This window comes from Condylostylus longicornis, unplaced genomic scaffold (assembly GCF_029603195.1).
Source record: "Condylostylus longicornis isolate FDR11 unplaced genomic scaffold, ASM2960319v2 ptg000190l, whole genome shotgun sequence".
Classification (NCBI taxonomy): Eukaryota; Metazoa; Arthropoda; class Insecta; order Diptera; family Dolichopodidae; genus Condylostylus; species Condylostylus longicornis.
In genome coordinates, this window is record NW_026578158.1 from 47782 (window position 1) to 67066 (window position 19285).

A 19285-nucleotide genomic window follows, 5' to 3' on the forward strand; every position below is an offset into this window, starting at 1 on the left:
TTAAGAATTAATTACGTGAGTTAAGGAAAATAATTATATTTTTTAATGTCATGGAATTTACCGTTAACTTTTTGCGTTTATAGAAATTTGAAAAAGCTTGCGGTTTCTGAAATATAAGGCGCCAAAAATTTAAATTTTACAAAATTCAAGAGGCGATAACTTGAGAGGAGATGGAGATGGAAAAAAATTTCCTTCTAACGAAATGAACTCCTTGTTAATGTCTAAAAGTTGCTAAAATTTCAGACTCCCACAACCTGGGGTCTAGGAGAAAAACGAAGTCAAAAATTTGGAAAAACGGATTTTAGATAACGGTAAATTTGAACGGCCATTTTATAAATTTTTTTCTTTGCATTTTGTTTTCACCGAGTGGGGCACTGCCTCGAATCAATATTTTACTGAGTAGGACACTGCCTCGAATCAGTACTTTGTGACTTCTTTATTTTAAATAAAATTTTCACTGAAATAGGAACTTTGTCTTCAGGACTCGTAATTTTTAAATAATTTAGAAATTTATTCTCAGTAATTTGTCATTATGTACATATTAACATACATGTGTATGTACTTAAAATTTATAAAATTTATAAAATTTCTTTTCTTATTTTTCACTATTGAAATCTTAATGACCGTTACAAAAGCAATTCCAATATTGAAAAATATTGTTAATAGGTCACCAATTAAAGAAATTTTTGCACTAATTATTTTGTAAAACTGATTTCAAGCATAAAACACAAATGTAACAACATGAACTTGCGAAAAAAAGTCACAAATATTAAAAAAATTAAAAAAAAAACGCTGTAAAATATGCATAGGTAGGTACGCATATGGCATACTTTAATAGGTACATATGTACATACATATGTAATCGAAAAACTTCAATAGTTGCAATAAAAACAGAGTGCAAGACGTAGACTATTGCTTCAACATCCTTCGACGCAACACTTTCGAGGCATTTTTACTTATGAAAGTAATCGAAAATACTATATTTTATTTAAATATGATTACAATTAAAACTTTAAAAAGAACACAAAATCTTAATAATTTATTAAGTGATTTTTCTTTTTAATTTTTTATTTTAGTATTATTTTTTTCAAATTCCACCTTTGTTTCTCACCAAATATTACGAACAAAAGAAATTTTTTTTTATATAAATTATAAATCTTCATTTTATTTAATAACACAAAAAATTAATATACTTATTCACTAAATTTAAATTAAAATTAAATTTTAAACAGCAAATAAATTATGTTACCGCTCAGCGACACAGCCTTCCCGTACGAAATTTATATATGGACTAAAAAATACTATAGTCTCATTTTTTGTAAAACCTTATTCAATAGACACAAATACAAAAATTTTAAAATGTCTTGTACATTATAGGAATTTATGGTCCAGGCCTTGATTTTTTGTAATGTCAAGTTTTAAATACAGTCTAAGTATACCTTCATTTATATACGAAACTATTTCTAGGTTTGCATACATTTAGGATGAACGATTTATATAGTTTTTGAAATAAAGTAAAAAATAATTTAATTATTAATGCTTTAATTATTAATGGGGGTTAACATAATGCTCGATTTTAAGAATTAATTACGTGAGTTAAGGAAAATAATTATATTTTTTAATGTCATGGAATTTACCGTTAACTTTTTGCGTTTATAGAAATTTGAAAAAGCTTGCGGTTTCTGAAATATAAGGCGCCCAAAATTTAAATTTTACAAAATTCAAGAGGCGATAACTTGAGAGGAGATGGAGATGGAAAAAAATTTCCTTCTAACGAAATGAACTCCTTGTTAATGTCTAAAAGTTGCTAAAATTTCAGACTCCCACAACCTGGGGTCTAGGAGAAAAACGAAGTCAAAAATTTGGAAAAACGGATTTTAGATAACGGTAAATTTGAACGGCCATTTTATAAATTTTTTTCTTTGCATTTTGTTTTCACCGAGTGGGGCACTGCCTCGAATCAATATTTTACTGAGTAGGACACTGCCTCGAATCAGTACTTTGTGACTTCTTTATTTTAAATAAAATTTTCACTGAAATAGGAACTTTGTCTTCAGGACTCGTAATTTTTAAATAATTTAGAAATTTATTTTTAGTAATTTGTCATTATGTACATATTAACATACATGTGTATGTACTTAAAATTTATAAAATTTATAAAATTTCTGTTCTTATTTTTCACTATTGAAATCTTAATGACCGTTACAAAAGCAATTCCAATATTGAAAAATATTGTTAATAGGTCACCAATTAAAGAAATTTTTGCACTAATTATTTTGTAAAACTGATTTCAAGCATAAAACACAAATGTAACAACATGAACTTGCGACAAAAAGTCACAAATATTAAAAAAATTAAAAAAAAAACGCTGTAAAATATGCATTGGTAGGTACGCATATGGCATACCTTAATAGGTACATATGTACATACATATGTAATCGAAAAACTTCAATAGTTGCAATAAAAACAGAGTGCAAAGCTTTGAAAAAGGACAATCTGTAACGAATAAATTGTTGTTATCTTAAAGCTTTTCCGTAAATTTTCATTCCAATTGTTGTTTTTGTCACTATTTACTGAAGGTTTGTAATTTTCCATGCATGTACGTACATACATATCCCTGCATTTCGTCTACGTTTCAGATATTTTTGTTGTTGTACCAATGTATGTCCATAGCTGTAAAATTTTGTATGTAATAATTTTAAATATGCAAATATATGCTCTCATATATGTACATACATTCACATTTCTTTTATCTTCGTGTACGTATGTATAAACTTTACAGTTTAATAAACCAAAACAACACGATAAGAATGTTAATTAACTTCTAAAAAATAAATTAAACAAAAATAAACACAAGAATTGAGTAATCGACAACTCGAAGTATATATGCATGCACATTCATACGTTATTATTTACACCCGTGTGATGTTCGTATTTAAACACAACTAATATACACCCGTATACTTATTATGTTTTGTATAAAAAAAGTGATGACGATCATTAAAAGATTTTTATTTCAATAACAACAATGTTTGAACAATTTTCAATTAATTTTTTCAAAAAATAACCACCGGTACTACAAAATTGTTTCTTACTTTTTATTTTTGGTTAAAACCACTCAACACTGAAATTATTTAAAGTTGACAAAATTTAAAGTTTGTGATAAAGATGACATCATTTGTTATTACTTATTGATCAAAGATTTAGAAAAATTACTTAGCTATTTCAAATTTTTTCCTAACATTTGCATAAGTATTGTTTAAATTTACAGAAAATATTCTATAAATGTAAATATTTGCACATGCATATACAATCATTAAAACATTAAGTAATGTAAATATGTATGCAAGTATATGCCGCAACTTTTATATAAATTTTAAAAAGATATTCAAAATTCTCGCTTTAGGTAGCTTCTTCTCAAAAATTAAAGGTCAGGTAATAGTCAAAACAAAAACTTAAAAAAACATACGTTTTAAAAAATCTTATTATCAATATAACAATGAGAAATTCATAATTACCACACATATTTATATATATATATAGGTATATATGTATAATATTAAAACAAAAATTTTTATTTGTTATGTAAATACTTTTTTTGCTTCAGCAATAGGTTTAAAAAAAATAATAAGTTTTTCAAATGCAAAAGAGATACATACTAAGTTAATTCACCTGTTATCGAGAAATTATTTAATCTCAAATTCAACAAATCCTTTTTTTTAATATAAAATTAAAAGCCACTTTTTACTATCTCTTAATATCAAAAACTAAAAAAAAGTGGATAAATGAAGAAGCAAAAAAATAAAAGAAATTTTCGAAGGTTTTATCTAGAAACAATAAAATAATTTAGATAAACAAATTGATTGACTAATATTTTACAGCGAAATTCACGCATCTACGTAATACACATTAGGTGCGATACTATCAATATTATTCAATTGTGTAATTTATTGTTATAGAATTTCAAGATATTCAAAAATAATTTTGTTGATAAAAATTTCAATAAGAGTAAATTCTCAATTATTTTGCCACTTATAGATAATTTTATAATTTCTAGATAGTCTAATTAAAATAAAAGTGTCTATATATGTATGTACATAAACATAAATCTTATTGTTAACTTATAATAAAATGTTGAATTTTATTTTACAAATTTCCTATCTAAACGTACATATAAAAATGTCATGGACTCATTTTTCATTAAATGCTGCATTTTTAAATAAGATACAGTTATTGGATCTGCAATTTTATTTATTGGGAAAACAAAAAAAAAATTTATTGAATTTACATTAAAATATAATTTTATTATAAAAACAAAGAATGTAGTTTTTTCCCTCTTTTCACCAGCTTTAGAGTAACCTTTTTCTCCTTCATTGTGAATGATAATGGTTAGACTGTCCAAGAACTTTAGATCGAACTATTATTGTCATATACAACAGGTATGTACTCATATATACAACGGTAAATTGGGTATAATTGTCGCAATTTGATAAAAGTTTATCATCTCTTATAAAATCCAACGCTAATATCCATGGAAAAATAAACAAATAGTATAAATTTATAAAATAATAATCATAACTAAAATCTTAAAATATGCAAATATGTAAGCTAAAGGTAAAATAACAATTGAAGACTAATTTTTTTTACATTTCGCTGGAAATTGCATAAAAAAATATAACTACTTTGATTTATTGAAAAAATATTCAATATATGTACATATGTACATATTAAAAACAGCTGATTTATTGAATGACATAATTTTAGCTTTTGTTACAATATCGAAAATTCAATTTAAAAAGTAAGCTTGTTTCAATACTTTGGATTCTCTCCAAAAATACTCACACAACGGAAATGAGTATTAACCTAAAGGGATGCGGTATGCGGTGTGTGGTGTGCTATATTCAAAATTACGCATTTCTAATGCGGCCCATCTGAAATTGTGCCGCCGAACATTTTATTAAATATTATTGCTGAGAAATGTTGGGTGTGTTTGATAATGCAATATGCTTTCGCATTTCTAACTTAAAATTTAAATAACTCAAACAATAACTGCAAAAACTACAAATTTGATATTAACCAAAAAAAATTTTTTGTTATGAAAGTTCTAAGATTATCATAATATGTTTTTCAAAATTTTAAAAGTTATGGAACCACAAATTTAAGAACTTTGTTATTTTCAGTTTACTGAAATATAAATTTAAATTGTTTACTAAAGTATACTTAAAAGACAAAATTTAAAAGAAACTTATTCTAATAAACCCCGTAAATCCGACATTATTTTTTTAAGTACAAAATAGTTTCCTAAAATATAAGATCAAAACTTGATTGTTGCACGTATATCTTAAGAATTTTAACATACAGTTGTATTTACAAAACAAAGTACAAATAAAAGTACTACATAATCAAACTCATTTCTTGACAGCACGTGCAGTGTTTTATTTTCCAACATATGACATAATTAGTACTAAGCTAGAACTGAATTATCAAAAACAGAGGTTATCGAATGTACGTGCAGCACGTGCAGTGTTTTATTGTCCAACATAGAACATAATTAATACTAAGTTAGAACTGAATTACCAAAAACGGACACAACAATGAGAATAATGTTTAATTCAAACACCGCACGCTTGAAAATTCAAATCCCCTAAAGAATTCAACGGAATTGATGGCCATTAAATGAAATTTTTTTTTAAAAACCGCATGCCGCATACCGCGTCCATTAAGGTTACCATTTATGAGCATTTATATTAAAGTAAAATGTTTACATATTTTCAAGAATTTACAAAAAGAGAAGCAGAAATGAGAAAAGAGAAGCTAAATTTATTATTTCATGCGTATGTAAAAATACAAGCTGAAGCTATAAAAATCTAGTTCAAAAAGTAATTTTTGAAAATTTGGAAGTGTTAAATAAATCTACATATATGTATATATTTACATATATATATGCATTTTCTATGATTTAAAAATTAAGTAAATTATAATATATACCTAATTGTAATCATTAATGAAAACACGAAATAAAATAGAACATATCTGTTTAGAATTCACATATGTACATAAGTAAGTATGACATTAAATTTAACCAATTCTCTTACCAAAATTGAAAAATTAAAGAGATGCAAAGTAATCGTTTTTTTAATTTTTTATTTATACAGTTGGAGAATGTAGAGCTGCGCAAAATCTGAAATTATCTAAAAAAAAGTTCTCTTTTTTCAACATTGAACTGTATTCTTCAGCAAAAAAAATATTTCAGTTTTTTGAAGATTCAAATTAAAATGTAACAAAAATATTTTCACAAAAAATTTTTTCAATATTTGTAAAAAACACTAAGAAAACTTTACAAAATCCAATATATGTATTTTTTATTTCAAAAACAATTCACTACATACATAATATGTAATATATATTTTAGTATGATGAAGTATGTTCTTTTTTATTTTGCACTATACTGAAAATAGGCGGATTCAAAATATTTTCACTTTATTTGGCTTTATTTTTATTAAAATATTTTTCAAACCCTTTTAAAAAATACAAACTAATATTTGATTTTGTTCTTTAAATTAAATTAGTTTAAACAAGGAACACAGAAAATTTTGTAATTTTATACGCGAAATATTTACTTTACTCCTTGGTTAACTTTAAGTTAGTACTACTAAAACACCAGTGCACAATACAATAATAAGAGTTAAGTGAGTAATGAAGAAATCAAGTTTATGTGACTTGAACTTCAGCATTGCGGGCGAATTTTTTTTGCTTTTCAGGTGTACTATTTTTTTTAATTTCTTCTATACACATATAAATCAATAATGTCATATGTTTTTTGAGTATTCTTTCACAGAATTACGGAAACTAAAAAAAAGCTTTGTATTAGGGATCCCAACTCAAAATATATTAAGTACATTTTACCCAATTACCCAAAATATATTTAGTACATTTTCCCACAAAAATGCCATTCAAACCGTTTAATTTTAATGGACAGTGACGTATTTTTATGGGTAACCATCAATCATTTGCTTAAGATTATTAAAAAAAATATAGAAAGGTACTCAAAAAAAAACAATATTTTGGACTGACGGTCACTTCCCACAAAATTACCATTCAGCCCATTAAAATTAATCGGCTTGAATGGTATTTTTGTTGATCATGAAAATGGATGAGGAATTCTGTTTAAACACCCAACTTTAATTGATCAAATATGCGACGAATGATCACTTCCCACAAAAATACCATTCATACAAATACAATAACCATCAATCTTACCTGCATGTTTTGACGAAACTGAAATATGTGTAATGTTAAATTTTGAATGACTTTTGATTTTGCAAGCCTATATATTTTTTTTAATAGGAAAATTTTATTTAAGTTTCGGATAATTACTTTAAAGTTGCTTACGTTGACAACAACGACAACGAACTTTAGTTAACTATAAAAAAAATAAATTTTGAAGTACATACTAAACTGCTGAACACAATAAACAGCTGATCACAGCCCACATAACGATAAATGTTTACTCTCGCCATTTTATTTTTTATTTCTGTTCAAATGGTTTGACAATAAATTGGAAAGACTCTATTTTTCTCGTTCGTTTTTGCTTGATTGGACGTTTACACATCAAATTTTCGTCCAATCAAATAAAATCATCAAACTTTGTTTGATTTGTAAAGACTAACTAACCCAGCATTTACACGTACAAGTTACTTGCAAGAAAGTTGCAATACATACAAAAATTTTACTAACACATTGAAATATTTCTACTTGCTTGTTTACTTGCAGTTCAACTTGCAAGAAAATTTTGCTGCCAGTAATTTGAGCAAGTAATTTGACATATTGAGAAATTCACAAAAAAAAATTTGTTGTTTTGATTTTTTTTTTTTTTAATTTAAAATTTTTGAATTTTGTTTTGAAAAAATTAAACTTAGCAAACTTATGGTTTCTAAAATTTATAAACAATTATATATATTGCTAGTTGTTTTCTTCTCAAAGATATTTTCAAAAATTAACTTGCTAAACGCCTACGTCATAATAGCAAGTAATTTGACATTTCGAAAAACTAATTGACAATTAATATTATACAAACTTGCATGCAAGTAACTTGTATGTGTAAATGCTGGGTAAGAGTATAAAAATTTTTCGTCTTAAATTTTGAAGCAAGAAAATGGAAAAATGAACGCAATTTAACACTCATATTGCATTACTACGCATCTCATACTGTTATCAAATACTGTTATATAACGTTATTACTTCACAGGACGAACGTCAACTATACAAGAAATGTGAACAGGTTTTAAAAAATCTGTAATAAATTCAAGCTTACATGATAACTTTTTAAAATGCATTTCTATACTTCTTCATACCCTATGTAAATTAAAATTAAATGTGCGTTTCCTCTCTCTGTCCGGATGTTCGGGTGGTATTTTTAACCATTCAAATGTTTAATTTTAGTAAAGCTGGATTCATTGGTTCGACGTTTTTGAGCTGAACTATTTAAAGTCAAGCTATTTTTGCTCTTCATTAGTTCGTCTGAACAAAACTGATAGTTTTTTTTTGTCATAATACATTTGTTACTTCTTTGACAAGAATTATGTGTAATTGTAATAGTTCAGTATATATAAATTTCACGTTTTAAAAAAACCTGCGCACAAAGTTGAAGTAGATTGAACTTTTTGAGAGAGAGAAAAAAAGCTGTTCTAAAAACAAAAAGAATGTCAAAAATCCAAATTTTCATACAAAATACATCAAGGCGTCGCGATAGCGACGAACCAATGAATCCAGCTTAACGCATATTATGTAAAACTAAAATAGCTAAAAAAAATTAACTTTTGGCAGAAGACAGAAAGCTGAAGTGGCAGAAGTGTATACCTACTCGACAATTCTGTCAAAAACATTGGTTAAATTTTACATACATGCATATAAGTTTTTAAGAAAAAATAATATTTGTTGTTTAAAAATCCGATTTTATTATTCAATCGTATTTTGGAGTTTTTTTTGTAGAAGTTTGTAATTAAAAATCACCGTTTTCATTCGTACGAAAAATACCAACTTTTGAGCTAGAATTCTGCCTACAAGTTTTCGGGCCATTATTTTTGTCATATCAAGGTAACGCTAATATAAAATAACACCTATTAACGAAATATTCAATAAATGAAACAATACAATAAATACAATAATAAATGAAACAATGGAATTTAAATATCGTAAATTTCTTGAGTATACACTTCTTCTACTTTATGTAAATTCATCATTATTTTCTAAATTTTGTTGCTTTTCTTAATATTTTTTAAAATTTAATGAACGAAAAAAAAAAAAATTCTTTTCGTTCGCACTTCGTTGAATACAAACAACAGTCAAATGTTCTTTTTTAACGTAATTTGCCAACACTTTTTTTTTATGGAAATATGGCATTTATTTGACATCATTTGTCATTTTTTTAGAGAGTATTTATTAATCTATTATCAACTTTATCGTTCTTAATTTCTAATATTGTAATAATTTTATAAAAAAAAATAAATGTATCTAACATCATAAAGTTTTGATATTAATTTAAACTTCGTATAGTATAATTCATCAAAAAATTTTAATTACATAAATTTATCTTGCATACCTTTAGTTCAACAAAATGAGGTCGACTTTTGTTTTTTTTGTGCTATTTTTAGTAATGTCATATGGTCTAACCCAACACATTGATGATAACGATTTTGCCGAATTTGAAGATTTTGATGATGATTTTGTTGTTCAAGATTCTGAAGTGCTAGAAAAAGGTGCTAAAAGTATTCAAAATCAAAATAATGCAAGAGATACTGAAAGTCCTTCTGTTTCAAAGTCTGTGAACAAGAAAGGTGGTGAATTCGATGATCCGACTGCTGACGACGATGATGGGTTAGTAGAAGATGAAGAATTTGAACATTTTCATGACGAAGAAGAATTTGAAGGGTTTGACAACGATGATTCGAAAGAAATACCTTTAGACCAAAAAATAGGCTTAGATGGAGAACCTAAGCTAACAATATCGAAAGTTCCAATTCACTTTAGAACTCATTGGGATTCATATTGGATGGAAATGCTGATGATTGCTGGTTTAACAACATATTTTGCTAATTTTTTCCTTGGGAAAAACAAAAATTCAAAATTAGCCCATCTTTGGTTAAATACTCACAGACAATTATTGGAAGAAAATTTTGTATTAGTTGGTGACAGCGGTAGATTGGAAAACGAAAACCCTGGTTTAAATAAAGAAAGCGAAAGTTTATATACACTTTGGTGTTCTGGCAGAACTTGTTGTGAGGGAATGCTAGTCGAACTGAAAATGATAAAGAGACAAGATTTGGTATCTTTAGTTTCTGGTATATTAAGACCCCAACAAGACCAAGTTCATATCAAAATTGAATTATCAAAGGATGTAATGGATACATTTATTTTTTGTATTGCTAGTAAAAAAAGTGGAACAAAAATGTTTAAAGAATTAAATGATTTGAGCAAATTTTGTACCTTAGTAAGTAAGCCAGAAGAAAAATATAGGATGCCAAATGGTTTTGTAGTTTTATCGGAAATTCCAGAAGCGACCGTTTCACTATTAAGTGATACAAGATTTTCCGGTGCTCTTAGTAAGTTTACTAACTATATCGATTATATTCATATATCAGATCAATTCAGCGGACCAATTCAGCAAGAAGATCCCAACGTCTTAAAACAACCAGAAACAAAAAGAATGTTGCTAGCAGGTTTCAATTTACCAAATGTTAGTAGCAACAATTGTGATATGGAATCTATAAAGCCACTACTAATGTTAATTTTTTATTTATTGGAAAGACTGAAGCGGTTTCGCTTATCAAAAGAAAGCAAAACCAAAGCTGAAAAAAATAGACAACGTGTTGAAGAAGAATTTTTGAAAAGTACTCATGCAGCTCGAGTGGAGGCAGCAAGAGAAAGACGCGAAGATAAACGAAAACAAGAAAAAGAAAGAGTAATGGCTGAAGATGATCCGGAGAAACAACGACGTTGGGAGCTCAAAGAACAGAAGCGTCAAGCTAAGAAAAAAGCGCCAAAAATGAAACGATTGGCTGTAAAATCTATTTAATTATTGTATGAGGACATTAGTTTTTTTAAAATATTAGTTTGGTTTATTGTAGAATTTAAATTGCAGTAAAATAAGCTCTTAATCAAATTTTTATTATTTAACCTATATTTTAAAAATTGCTTTTGGTTTTGTATTTTGGATTGTTATAAAGCTTCACTCAAGAAAAAATAAAGCAATATAAAGAGCGGAATCACTGTTTTCGTTTTAATCACAGTCAAAAATGTGGCTAAAACAAGTTATTTTACTACATATTAATTTCATTTAGCACTTCAAAATAGATTCATTAAACAAAAAAATTAAAAATTTTTGACATGAAAAGATTTGATAACCTTATATAATATTACTCCATTTTTCTAATTAGCAGGGTATGGAAAAATCTCAATTTGTTATCCAATTTCTGTTTGCATTAAATCAAAATATTTCATTCATAGGTTACAAGAATAAAATTAAAGGAAATACGTAGGTAGGTATGTAATTTATATAAAATATAAATTTAATTCATAATTTACAAACGAAATAGGTATGTACATATTTCAATATACATACTTCAAAGGGAATTTTATAAATGGCTAACCATTTTACTTCATCCCTTAAAAATAAAGTTCATAAATTTATCAAATCAAGCGTTAAGTACGTAAAGGTCACTCAATTTAAAATAACGAAATAATAAAAAGATATGCAACAGTTTGTCTTACACTTCAATATCATCATTCTTCAAAAGTGCATACATAACAAATGTACTTAAAATAATATTTTGCACATACATATATTTTGTATGGATGAAATACCGGGTAAAACGATTATACATATACATATGTATGTGCATTGCAAGGACAACAAAACAAAAAGATCTATCTGTTGACAGCCATCGCCATGACGTACGCATATACATATGTATGTATGTAACAGCAGTTTAAATAGAAAAGTCTATGCGTATTTACAAGAAAATTTTTCGCAGAATACTTTACTTCTTTCTTCATATTATGAGAAAAAAAGGTTAATTCAAATCGTCCGAAGCGGGAAGGAAATTTTTTAGCGGCAAAAACACTTTTTGATTGAAAAAATTAAACTGAGCAACTGCGCTTAACAAATTGTTCAAGAAGAAGAGGGAAATCATATATGAAATATTAATATGGAAAGAAGAATAAGATTACGTACTTTAAACACTCATATAACTTGCAAAATATGTGGAGGCTACTTCATTGATGCAACCACAGTCACTGAATGTTTACATACATGTAAGTCTCGAGAGTATTTAATTTTATATATCGGGAATTTGAATTGAATATTTTTCAAAACAAAGTTTTTATTGAAAAAATTAAACACACAACATAATTTTAGTTTGCAAAAGTTGTTTAGTAAAACACTTGGAAGAAAAGAAAACTTGTCCGACATGCGAGAATGTTATTCATCAGTCACATCCATTGCAATATATAAGTTTTTGTATTAAGTATATAAACTAGTACCGAATCTGCAAGAAAGTGCGTTGATATATTTTGCATTTTAATATGAACTTTTTGAAAAGAAATATTTCTTTTTAGATGAAATGAAGAGGGAAAGAGATTTTTATAGAAGTCGTAATATAGCTTGTCCAAAAGATTTACTACAGAATCATGAAGATGATGATGACAAGGTTAATGAAGCACATGCTGAATCCGGCTATCATAGTTTAGATGAGCTAGTTAATGTTTGTTTAGAGTGTAGTAGTAACAATTTAAAAAATTTGCAATGAAGGTTTTCTAGGTGTAGTTCTCAATCAACTATCACTCATTTAAAGAAATTTTTAGCAAAAAAAAGTTTTAAATGGAATAGAAAAATATAGAGAGGTATAAATCTTTTTCAATATCAAAATAGGCATAACAAATCTCAATGACCAATGATTTGAGACCTTGAAAACGTGAAAGTATGTGAATTAAAATTAGCACTTTGTGCAGAAAATCGCGAATATATATATGTACGCATTTAAATTTATTGTCAAGTTTTATTTTAGTTAAAATAAATTTAAGGGCTCTTTGAAAATTAATATAATTGAGAATTGACATATTCTGTTTTGCCTAATATTTTGAAATATTTGTGAAATTTCAAATAATTATTTATTTTTTAGATTGATATTTTATGCAATGAAGAACTTTTGGGTAAAAATCATACATTAAAATTTGTATATGTTACCCGACGGCGTTTTTTAAAATGTTTTTAAAAATAAATATAGTGATCAATATAATGTATAACTCAGAATATTAAGGCAAAATAATATAAGTTTAAGATATATTCATGTATATTAATGAATTTAATGTACAAAGTGGTCCGTAACTGGTGTTAAAGCATTCGTGGGGTGATTCCTCAGATACTCGTGTTTTAATCAATTATTTTTGTACCAATAGTAGCATTTTAAATTAAGTTTTTTAATAATCACTTGAAAATAAAAAAAATTACATTAATTTCGTTTAGTTTTACAATTTATATTTTATAATATTAAACATAAAGCTTAAAAAAACAAAATTTTTATTTGCAAATAATAATGTTTTCATTTTGAAAAATAAAAATGCAAATTTTTTGAATGATGAAACGGGTTAGTACGTTTCCAATTTTTATATCTTTCAAAATGTGAGTAATTTAAGGAAGATTTTTTTCGTGCTTTCGTTCTAATTTTGGAATTTTAATTTTTTATATTATTTTGCCAATTTTTTCGAAAACTTTACTTGTTTTTTTTTAGTATAATTATTATAAAACCAATCCATATGTATTTTATTTGAATCTAACAGACTATGTTTGTGCTTGGATTCTATGATTCTTACAATTTATTATACTTTGCTTTTTTATTGACAGCTACATAAACATAAATTACTTTGTGTGCATTTATTTTGTGGTCGTTTATACCTCACTAAAAAATATGGGAAAATATTAATAAAAAGTTAGAATACGTACACATACATAAGTGTGAATGTAATAAAGGCATTAAAATTGTAAAACTTACATATTTTAAAAGCTTTTTAAGTATGAAATCCCTTTTGTTTTTTAAAATGGATATGTATGCAAATAAAATACATATGTACGTGTCTAATTTATAGCTTAAATTTGTTGGTCATTTAGTGAATATGTAGATAAACACATACATATACACTAAACGATCAGTAAAATAAAATTTGAAGAAAAAAAATCAATATGAAATGTGTTTAACACATACATTTGGTTTGACACGAAACCGCGCAAATATAAACATGTTGCAAATAAAATTATTAGAACATGTATATAATTTGTTGACAGAAGATTTAGAATGTCAAAATTTTTTTTATTTTAGTGTTCAGTTTGGACACATTGTAAAGTAAAAACGCAGTATTATATATGAAAGCGTTAAAAAATATGGCCCAAATTATTAAACTGATTATACTCAAAACATATATTTTATAGTTGGTATTGATTATGATACAAATTCTCCAGGTGTGAATATCAATACTTGACAATAGATAGCGCTGAGCGCTGCACGTCATATTGGAAAAAAAACTTATTAGATTATATTATGAAGATTTGATGGATTTACTTAAGCGGGAAGGAAATTTTTTAGCGGCAAAAACACTTTTTGATTGAAAAAATTAAACTGAGCAACTGCGCTTAACAAATTGTTCAAGAAGAAGAGGGAAATCATATATGAAATATTAATATGGAAAGAAGAATAAGATTACGTACTTTAAACACTCATATAACTTGCAAAATATGTGGAGGCTACTTCATTGATGCAACCACAGTCACTGAATGTTTACATACATGTAAGTCTCGAGAGTATTTAATTTTATATATCGGGAATTTGAATTGAATATTTTTCAAAACAAAGTTTTTATTGAAAAAATTAAACACACAACATAATTTTAGTTTGCAAAAGTTTCCAATTTTTATATCTTTCAAAATGTGAGTAATTTAAGGAAGATTTTTTTCGTGCTTTCGTTCTAATTTTGGAATTTTAATTTTTTATATTATTTTGCCAATTTTTTCGAAAACTTTACTTGTTTTTTTTTAGTATAATTATTATAAAACCAATCCATATGTATTTTATTTGAATCTAACAGACTATGTTTGTGCTTGGATTCTATGATTCTTACAATTTATTATACTTTGCTTTTTTATTGACAGCTACATAAACATAAATTACTTTGTGTGCATTTATTTTGTGGTCGTTTATACCTCACTAAAAAATATGGGAAAATATTAATAAAAAGTTAGAATACGTACACATACATAAGTGTGAATGTAATAAAGGCATTAAAATTGTAAAACTTACATATTTTAAAAGCTTTTTAAGTATGAAATCCCTTTTGTTTTTTAAAATGGATATGTATGCAAATAAAATACATATGTACGTGTCTAATTTATAGCTTAAATTTGTTGGTCATTTAGTGAATATGTAGATAAACACATACATATACACTAAACGATCAGTAAAATAAAATTTGAAGAAAAAAAATCAATATGAAATGTGTTTAACACATACATTTGGTTTGACACGAAACCGCGCAAATATAAACATGTTGCAAATAAAATTATTAGAACATGTATATAATTTGTTGACAGAAGATTTAGAATGTCAAAATTTTTTTTATTTTAGTGTTCAGTTTGGACACATTGTAAAGTAAAAACGCAGTATTATATATGAAAGCGTTAAAAAATATGGCCCAAATTATTAAACTGATTATACTCAAAACATATATTTTATAGTTGGTATTGATTATGATACAAATTCTCCAGGTGTGAATATCAATACTTGACAATAGATAGCGCTGAGCGCTGCACGTCATATTGGAAAAAAAACTTATTAGATTATATTATGAAGATTTGATGGATTTACTTAAGCGGGAAGGAAATTTTTTAGCGGCAAAAACACTTTTTGATTGAAAAAATTAAACTGAGCAACTGCGCTTAACAAATTGTTCAAGAAGAAGAGGGAAATCATATATGAAATATTAATATGGAAAGAAGAATAAGATTACGTACTTTAAACACTCATATAACTTGCAAAATATGTGGAGGCTACTTCATTGATGCAACCACAGTCACTGAATGTTTACATACATGTAAGTCTCGAGAGTATTTAATTTTATATATCGGGAATTTGAATTGAATATTTTTCAAAACAAAGTTTTTATTGAAAAAATTAAACACACAACATAATTTTAGTTTGCAAAAGTTTCCAATTTTTATATCTTTCAAAATGTGAGTAATTTAAGGAAGATTTTTTTCGTGCTTTCGTTCTAATTTTGGAATTTTAATTTTTTATATTATTTTGCCAATTTTTTCGAAAACTTTACTTGTTTTTTTTTAGTATAATTATTATAAAACCAATCCATATGTATTTTATTTGAATCTAACAGACTATGTTTGTGCTTGGATTCTATGATTCTTACAATTTATTATACTTTGCTTTTTTATTGACAGCTACATAAACATAAATTACTTTGTGTGCATTTATTTTGTGGTCGTTTATACCTCACTAAAAAATATGGGAAAATATTAATAAAAAGTTAGAATACGTACACATACATAAGTGTGAATGTAATAAAGGCATTAAAATTGTAAAACTTACATATTTTAAAAGCTTTTTAAGTATGAAATCCCTTTTGTTTTTTAAAATGGATATGTATGCAAATAAAATACATATGTACGTGTCTAATTTATAGCTTAAATTTGTTGGTCATTTAGTGAATATGTAGATAAACACATACATATACACTAAACGATCAGTAAAATAAAATTTGAAGAAAAAAAATCAATATGAAATGTGTTTAACACATACATTTGGTTTGACACGAAACCGCGCAAATATAAACATGTTGCAAATAAAATTATTAGAACATGTATATAATTTGTTGACAGAAGATTTAGAATGTCAAAATTTTTTTTATTTTAGTGTTCAGTTTGGACACATTGTAAAGTAAAAACGCAGTATTATATATGAAAGCGTTAAAAAATATGGCCCAAATTATTAAACTGATTATACTCAAAACATATATTTTATAGTTGGTATTGATTATGATACAAATTCTCCAGGTGTGAATATCAATACTTGACAATAGATAGCGCTGAGCGCTGCACGTCATATTGGAAAAAAAACTTATTAGATTATATTATGAAGATTTGATGGATTTACTTAAGCGGGAAGGAAATTTTTTAGCGGCAAAAACACTTTTTGATTGAAAAAATTAAACTGAGCAACTGCGCTTAACAAATTGTTCAAGAAGAAGAGGGAAATCATATATGAAATATTAATATGGAAAGAAGAATAAGATTACGTACTTTAAACACTCATATAACTTGCAAAATATGTGGAGGCTACTTCATTGATGCAACCACAGTCACTGAATGTTTACATACATGTAAGTCTCGAGAGTATTTAATTTTATATATCGGGAATTTGAATTGAATATTTTTCAAAACAAAGTTTTTATTGAAAAAATTAAACACACAACATAATTTTAGTTTGCAAAAGTTGTTTAGTAAAACACTTGGAAGAAAAGAAAACTTGTCCGACATGCGAGAATGTTATTCATCAGTCACATCCATTGCAATATATAAGTTTTTGTATTAAGTATATAAACTAGTACCGAATCTGCAAGAAAGTGCGTTGATATATTTTGCATTTTAATATGAACTTTTTGAAAAGAAATATTTCTTTTTAGATGAAATGAAGAGGGAAAGAGATTTTTATAGAAGTCGTAATATAGCTTGTCCAAAAGATTTACTACAGAATCATGAAGATGATGATGACAAGGTTAATGAAGCACATGCTGAATCCGGCTATCATAGTTTAGATGAGCTAGTTAATGTTTGTTTAGAGTGTAGTAGTAACAATTTAAAAAATTTGCAATGAAGGTTTTCTAGGTGTAGTTCTCAATCAACTATCACTCATTTAAAGAAATTTTTAGCAAAAAAAAGTTTTAAATGGAATAGAAAAATATAGAGAGGTATAAATCTTTTTCAATATCAAAATAGGCATAACAAATCTCAATGACCAATGATTTGAGACCTTGAAAACGTGAAAGTATGTGAATTAAAATTAGCACTTTGTGCAGAAAATCGCGAATATATATATGTACGCATTTAAATTTATTGTCAAGTTTTATTTTAGTTAAAATAAATTTAAGGGCTCTTTGAAAATTAATATAATTGAGAATTGACATATTCTGTTTTGCCTAATATTTTGAAATATTTGTGAAATTTCAAATAATTATTTATTTTTTAGATTGATATTTTATGCAATGAAGAACTTTTGGGTAAAAATCATACATTAAAATTTGTATATGTTACCCGACGGCGTTTTTTAAAATGTTTTTAAAAATAAATATAGTGATCAATATAATGTATAACTCAGAATATTAAGGCAAAATAATATAAGTTTAAGATATATTCATGTATATTAATGAATTTAATGTACAAAGTGGTCCGTAACTGGTGTTAAAGCATTCGTGGGGTGATTCCTCAGATACTCGTGTTTTAATCAATTATTTTTGTACCAATAGTAGCATTTTAAATTAAGTTTTTTAATAATCACTTGAAAATAAAAAAAATTACATTAATTTCGTTTAGTTTTACAATTTATATTTTATAATATTAAACATAAAGCTTAAAAAAACAAAATTTTTATTTGCAAATAATAATGTTTTCATTTTGAAAAATAAAAATGCAAATTTTTTGAATGATGAAACGGGTTAGTACGTTTCCAATTTTTATATCTTTCAAAATGTGAGTAATTTAAGGAAGATTTTTTTCGTGCTTTCGTTCTAATTTTGGAATTTTAATTTTTTATATTATTTTGCCAATTTTTTCGAAAACTTTACTTGTTTTTTTTTAGTATAATTATTATAAAACCAATCCATATGTATTTTATTTGAATCTAACAGACTATGTTTGTGCTTGGATTCTATGATTCTTACAATTTATTATACTTTGCTTTTTTATTGACAGCTACATAAACATAAATTACTTTGTGTGCATTTATTTTGTGGTCGTTTATACCTCACTAAAAAATATGGGAAAATATTAATAAAAAGTTAGAATACGTACACATACATAAGTGTGAATGTAATAAAGGCATTAAAATTGTAAAACTTACATATTTTAAAAGCTTTTTAAGTATGAAATCCCTTTTGTTTTTTAAAATGGATATGTATGCAAATAAAATACATATGTACGTGTCTAATTTATAGCTTAAATTTGTTGGTCATT

The 19285-nt window shown here is 26.0% G+C and overlaps 1 protein-coding gene and 2 pseudogenes across 1 annotated transcript; all 3 read left to right on the forward strand.

Annotated features, from left to right (window-relative positions):
* Positions 1-9442: 9442 nt before the first annotated feature.
* LOC129616367 (PAT complex subunit CCDC47) lies at positions 9443-11264 on the forward strand. The gene has a single exon (XM_055531999.1). It carries the CDS (start codon positions 9617-9619, stop codon positions 11072-11074), a length of 1458 nt encoding a protein of 485 aa, XP_055387974.1. The 5' UTR covers positions 9443-9616; the 3' UTR covers positions 11075-11264.
* Positions 11265-11401: 137 nt separating this feature from the next.
* LOC129616368 (polycomb group RING finger protein 3-like) lies at positions 11402-13271 on the forward strand (annotated as a pseudogene).
* A 3723-nt stretch (positions 13272-16994) lies between these two features.
* Positions 16995-18395, forward strand: LOC129616369 (polycomb group RING finger protein 3-like; annotated as a pseudogene).
* The last annotated feature ends 890 nt before the right edge of the window (positions 18396-19285 follow it).

Bases quoted from the DNA above. Each gene is read 5' to 3' on its own strand.
- LOC129616367 (XM_055531999.1), top strand. From the start codon at position 9,617: ATGAGGTCGACTTTTGTTTTTTTTGTGCTATTTTTAGTAATGTCATAT.